At 34.0% G+C, this 6,513-nt stretch overlaps 1 protein-coding gene across 1 annotated transcript; it reads left to right on the top strand.

Annotated features, from left to right (window-relative positions):
• Positions 1 to 503: 503 nt before the first annotated feature.
• On the top strand, positions 504 to 2,037 carry LOC113352973 (putative expansin-A17). The gene is made up of 2 exons (XM_026596710.1): positions 504 to 1,501; positions 1,612 to 2,037. Exons 1-2 carry the CDS (start codon positions 1,285 to 1,287, stop codon positions 1,860 to 1,862), a joined length of 468 nt encoding a protein of 155 aa, XP_026452495.1. The 5' UTR covers positions 504 to 1,284; the 3' UTR covers positions 1,863 to 2,037.
• The last annotated feature ends 4,476 nt before the right edge of the window (positions 2,038 to 6,513 follow it).

The following is a 6,513-nucleotide window of genomic DNA, read 5'->3' on the forward strand; positions in this document are numbered from 1 at the left end:
AATATTTGATGTGTGGGGTATAGATTTTATGGGCCCTTTTGCCAATTCTTATGGAAACTTTTACAATCTTAGGACAGTTATGACTCAAATAGTAATAATTATTAATTCTTGATTTTGCTAAGATAGATTTTGAAAGCAGTGACTGTAAATCTAAAGCATGAAACATCAAATCATTTTAGCTAAGCATGACCCATCAATTGAAATAAAAATCATAAAACCATTAATAAACGGTGAAAAAAGTAAATAAAGAATCAATTGAATTTACCACATGGATGAAACACAGCCTCCTACGTTGTCCCAGTGATGAGGTTTATATGTGGGATTATTTGGTTTTTGGTACTTAGGTTTTGACCAAAAACTGATTTTGGTCTAACATTTGTCCAGCCTTTGCGTTTGGTATAAAGATCAACATTGACCCACATTGACCTTAGTCGACTCTGTTAAGTATAATTTTAAATTAATTTATCATTTAAATATTTAGACATTTACTGTTTTACCCTCACTGTTTATCATTCCCTAAAGTCTAAATCCGCGTCTCATCCAAGCTTGTTTCTCTTTGTCTATCGCTGATAATGGTAGCATAGAACATCAGCTTCTTTGTTCCATGAATTCATCGGAACCCATATGAATCTCGGACATCAACCTATTTTTCTTCTCTATCCGATCGAGACCAGCAGTGAAGAAATTTGTGGTTTTCTTGATCTGGAATTTGCTGAGATATGGGTTCGATGCTGATCCCAATACGTTTTTGCTTTGAATCTGAGACAGGGAAAGAACAGTGTTGCTGTTATTGAACCCGAGATGATGAAACTGAATCTGAAATTGAGAGATGACCGTGAATTGAGAGCAGAATAGGGATTTTAGTAGATACGTAAAGAAGAACAATGATTCGGCTACTAGTAATATTGATTGATGCATAGAGAGGAAGAAATTAGGGTTGCGATTGTCTGCAATTGAAGAACAGAGATGGAATTGAGTTTGGGGTTTTGTCAAATCTGTAGAAGAGTGAATTTTAGAGATGATGTTGATGGTGAAGGATGGTGCTGGTAATGGGATTAATGCATCGAGAAGATTGCAGGAGATTAATGGAGTATGCCCTAATTGAGTTGCTGGTGATGTTTGAAATGTGAAAGAAGAATTAAGAAGGGTGTTTATTAATTTATTTGCGAATGAGAAAGCAGTGACTGGATGTGATATCAGTGACCCTATAAATAGTTAAGAAGTATCATTTTGGTTTTGTTTATCAGAGGAGGCAAAAAAGAGAAAAGAGAAAAGACGGAGAGAATGGGTGGTTGGGAAATAGCGGTTCATGGAGGCGTTATGTCGACCCTAACCTTCCTGCACAACGTCAAGATGAATCCAAATCTTACTCGTTGTCTTAATTTAGGAATCTCTTCTCTTCAATCTGGAATTTCCTCCATTGATGTTGTCGAACTCGTCGTAAGATTTTTCTCTGCTCAAGCTACTTTCTACGGCGGCAGTGATGCCTCTGATACCTTGGGTATGCACTAAAATCTCAAAACCACTTCTGAAATTGCTCAATCTTAGCATTTACAGCCCCAAACTCTTGGAAATTTCCAACTTTGGCTTGTATTTTGGTTTCTCAAACAGGTGGTGCTTGTGGGTATGGAAATCTGTACAGTCAAGGTTATGGAGTACAAACAGCAGCATTAAGTACAGCATTATTCAACAATGGATTAAATTGTGGTTCATGTTTTGAGCTGAAATTTGCTAATGATCCACAATGTTGGCATTCTGTCAGTCCGTCATTTGGATTACTGCAACTAATTTCTGTCTACCGAATTTCGCACAAGCTAGTGATAATGGTGCTGCTTGGAGTAACCCTCCCGTCGACACTTTGATCTTGCTATGCCTATGTTCTTGAATGAGTATCGTGCCGAGATTGTTTCTGTTGTTTATCGCCAGTTAGTTCACTTTCCGGCAGCTAGTACTAGTTCTGTTTTTACTAGTCCATGGTTTTGAAAAAATGTTTGATGTAAATATTAGCAAAGTAAAGGGTATGATGGTAAACTTGGTTATTTATTAAATTTTAATTAATTGATTTAATAAATATTAGCTAAAAGTCAAGACTTAACCGAGTCAACGCGGGTCAACATTGGTCTTTAGACCAAACGCAAAGGCTGGACAAATGCTAGACCAAAGCCATTTTATGGTTAACATGTAAGTACCAAAAACCAAATAACCCTTATATGCGCTCTCTAGCTCTCTATTTATACACACCAACCTATTGTTGTATATTCTTCCATAACTCCAAAATCTTCTTCTTTTCAATGAAAAATATCTTCAGGAACTTTTTATTCTATATGTTTCTTTATTAAACCCAAATTACTCAAATATATTCTTTCATAACTCCAAAATATTCTTCTTTTTAATGAAAAATATCTCCAGGAACTTTTTATTCTCTATATTTCTTTATTGAACCTAAATCTTCTTTAATTGGCATATTCAAATCCAAGAAAAAATCCTCTAAGGATATTTTGTCTTAAAAATCGTGAATCCTTTAATGTTGAAACCAAATTTCTCGCCAAAATTATTTTTGAGAATGAAGAAGAAGGTGGTTCCCCTATCCAAAGTGCATGTGCCTACCAAATTTTCTGGGTGCCTTTAGTAATTCTCTCAGAAAGGTGCAAACATCATTTTTTAGAGCCAATTTTTCTACAAGAGTGTATTTCTCCGAAAACATCTAAACATACATAAAACAGCATAATAATGACAAAATCGAGCACTAATATTACTGAAAATTAAGAACAAATCAGACACCAAAATGTGCCTATCAAATACCTCCAGACTTATTATTTGCTAGTCCCCAAGAAAATCTAATCTAGAAAATAAGAATTCTAACTCACTGTCCCCGGCAGCGACGCCATTCAAAAAATTGATCAAATTTTGTATAATGGTAAATAAGATGTCGTTTACTCGGATTTAATGAGATTGATTTCAGATTTAATAAACGAAAATAGTAAAAATAAAGAAAATATATACACAATATGGTAGCAGGATGGAGGGATACTGGGACTCAGAATTGTATTGTTTCTCATATTCTTGTGATTCAGAAATTAATCCTAGTATAATTACGACTCAAATTATAATAATTATTCACTCATGATTTTTCCAAGATTGATTTTGAAAGCAGTGTCTGTAAAGCATGGGACGTCAAATCATTTAAACTAAGCACGACCCATCAATTTAAATAACAATCATTCAATAAAAATCATAAAATGATTAATAAACGGTGCAAAAAGTAAATAAAGAATCAATTGAATTTACCACATGGATGAAATACAGCTTCCTCTGTTATCCTAGTGATGAGGTTTAGTTCTCCATTATTATATCAAATATAAGGTGAGAAGAATAAAGAAGAAAAACAAATCCTAAACTACTGACTCTGTTGTACCGACCCCCCTCAAATATGCTCTCTAGTTCTATATTTATACACATCAACCCATTACTCAAATATATTCTTCCATAACTCTAAAATCTTCTTCTTTCTAATGAAAAATATCTTCAGGAATTTTTTCCTTCTTTTTACTCTATATATTTATTTATTAAACCCAAATCTTCTTTAATTCGCATAATCAAATCCAAGAGAAATTCCTTTAAGGATATCTTTCCTGTTTAATACAAGATAAATTTTTTTTTTCAAAACTCCCGTAGTTAATACTCATAGATTTCCTGTTTATAAGGAAAGAAGATATTCTTGTCTTAAAAATCGTAAATCCTTTACTGTTGAAACCCAGATTTCTCGCCAAAATTCTTTTTGAAAATGAAGAAGAAGGTGGTGCCCCTATCCAAAGTGCAGGTGCCTTTATCAAATATTTTGGGTGCCTTTAGTAAATTTCTCATAGAGGTGCAAACATCATTTTTCCGAGCCAATTTTTCCACAAGAATGTATTTCTCCGAAAAAACCTGCAAATACATAAAACACCATAATAAGGACAAAATCGAACACTAACATTATAGAAAATTGAGAACAACTCAGACACAAAAATGATTCTATCAATCTACGACCACTCCTCAAGATCGACCATGGTTGAAGTAAATAAGGTGGGCGGAAAGAGAAGCTATGGGGAGCCATTTTAACAAATTTTCATGTAGAGGATGAAGATGATCCAATGGCCATAAGAGTAACACCAAGAAACTTGACGGTCATGTTCATAGGAACGAATTGAGGATCCATCTAAGAAATAAAAAAATTCGCATATTTAAATATGTAGAAAAGTTAATAAAATTTGGTTAAAGTTGTTCTGAAACTTTGAATCAAAACACAAAGCTGAAAAGAAAGTTTCAGAAGTGATTTATAGTTTAAACTTGAGAAAACTTGAGAAGAATTCTGAGGGACCATGAGTAAAAGCGAGCTTGATACTTCAAAAGATTAGGAAACAAGAAAAATCAGCAGCTATTAAAAACGCATATGGTTACCATATTCCATATGTTTTCCTAAACCCAAAAAGATAACACTAATGTAAGTGTCAAGCCCATGTCCAAAAATCTAGGAATAATATAGAATGTATGTAATTTAGTGACAATACTCCCTTGAGGAGCACTGTATCATCGAGAAGGTGGTTCATCAAGTCTATAAACATGTTTCTCGGATGCGATCATGGCTTGAGAGATCATACCCAACTTGAAGATTCTATTAATGAAGTGCAAGTTCTTTTTCTTATATCTCTTTACCTAAGTATTAACTTAGTAGTGATTTTATTATCTCTACTTGGTTAGGGCTCAACTACATTCCAATCCGAAGTTAATTTATAGTAGGCTAGTGTTTGTAGCGGCTTAATACAGTGTGATGTTCAAATCTGGACTAAGTCCCGGGTTTTTCTGCATTTGCGGTTTCCTCGTTAACAAATTTCTGGTGTCTGTATTATTTCTTTTCCGCATTATATTTGTTTATATAATTGAAATATCATAGGTTGTTCGTAGTTCAATCAATTGGTAAATCCGACCTTGATTGTTGGATAGGAATTGATTGACACTTGGGAATTGGTCTTTGGTACCATACAAGTTATTTCTCATAACAATCGGGCTCACAGATTTCTATATGTTCGATTGCAGATTGTATTGAGAAATTGAGATATAACTCTTTGATATATTTCTTGATTGAGCTTGCTTTATAAGTTGGTGCTTTCGGAATTATATTGGAGTTAGTCCATACAGATTTCCGAACGAATTATTAGGTGTGGTTGTTATACCCCCGCTTTTTCAATTGGTATTAAAGCAGGGAAACACGTTAAAAACCTCATAAGTCTGTGTTTGTAGCAATCTGACTCTATGGATAGAAATGTTATCTCTAAAAACGTACCGCATTCTTCGATGGCACGGATTATTTATGGTGGAAAATTTTTATGCGTTTCTTTCTTCAAGTGTGATTTTCAATCATGGGTTCGTGTTATTAATAGTTATAATCCCGTAATGGTTACAGTAGATGGTGTAACCGTTGCAAAGGATATTGGTGAGTATGAAGATCACGAGATTCTTGCTGCAAAGCAAAATTTTGACGGATTAAATGCAATCATCCATGCCATTACCCCAGATATTCAGCACCATGTGACTACGTCCACTCGGTCTAAAGATGTTTGGGATACCTTAGAAATCGTATTTGAAGGGAATACCTGTAAGAAAGAAGCTAGGCTTCAAAACCTAAATTCTGATTGGGAAAACCTTCGTATGGGTGATGAAGATTCATTTGATGAGTTTAATCACAAAGTGTCTGAAATTGTTAATGCATTTTTTGCATTGGGTAATAATATTCCTGAAAAGGACATTGTGATGAAAATTCTCAGATCGTTTCCAGCTAGATACGATTCTAAGAAACATGTCATCATTGAGGGAAATAACCTTGAAAACTTTCCATAAATACTCTTGTTGGAAAGCTAAAGATTTTTGATCTTGGACTTAGTGAAAGAGAAAAACTTCACATGTCTTGCAACCCTGTTGTTGCATCTGATGTAAAGTCTTTATGTCCTGAATTGATTGATATAAAAAATGTGAATTGCTTTAATTCGACTCTTTCACTGTCTGTACAATAGTTAAAGAAAACTCTTAGACAAAGAAAAATAAAGTCTCGAAAGAAAAAATCTTCTTCTTCAATCAATGATATGGATGGAAAAGTTCACAAAGACTATGATAATGGAACTTGTTCCAAGTACTACAGAAGTGTTCATGATATCTCTGGTTGTCCAAATAAGGAGGTTAGTGAGTTAACCAAAGCATGGATGGCAACTCTTGACTACTGTCCTGAGGAAGAAGCCTGTGAAATTTCTCTCACTTACTTTGCTAATAATCACTCTTGTCTATCAACAGCTCTGATTATTCAATGATAAACAATTTAACTTCTCCAGAAAAGAAAATTGATCTATTGACCAAAGATCTGTGCTCAATAAAGAGTATGCTTCAATTAGAGAAGGAAGCCTGGATTAAAAGGATTGAAAATATGGAATGTCAAGTGAAAAAACTAAGATAAGAAAATGCGATATCTCGTAATTGTGATTT

The sequence above is a fragment of the Papaver somniferum genome, chromosome 2, assembly GCF_003573695.1.
Source record: "Papaver somniferum cultivar HN1 chromosome 2, ASM357369v1, whole genome shotgun sequence".
In the NCBI taxonomy this organism is placed as follows: Eukaryota; Viridiplantae; Streptophyta; class Magnoliopsida; order Ranunculales; family Papaveraceae; genus Papaver; species Papaver somniferum.

Bases quoted from the DNA above. Each gene is read 5' to 3' on its own strand.
- LOC113352973 (XM_026596710.1), top strand. From the start codon at position 1,285: ATGGGTGGTTGGGAAATAGCGGTTCATGGAGGCGTTATGTCGACCCTA. The intron at 1,502-1,611 runs GTATGCACTAAA...TTTCTCAAACAG, and splicing joins TGATGCCTCTGATACCTTGG to GTGGTGCTTGTGGGTATGGA.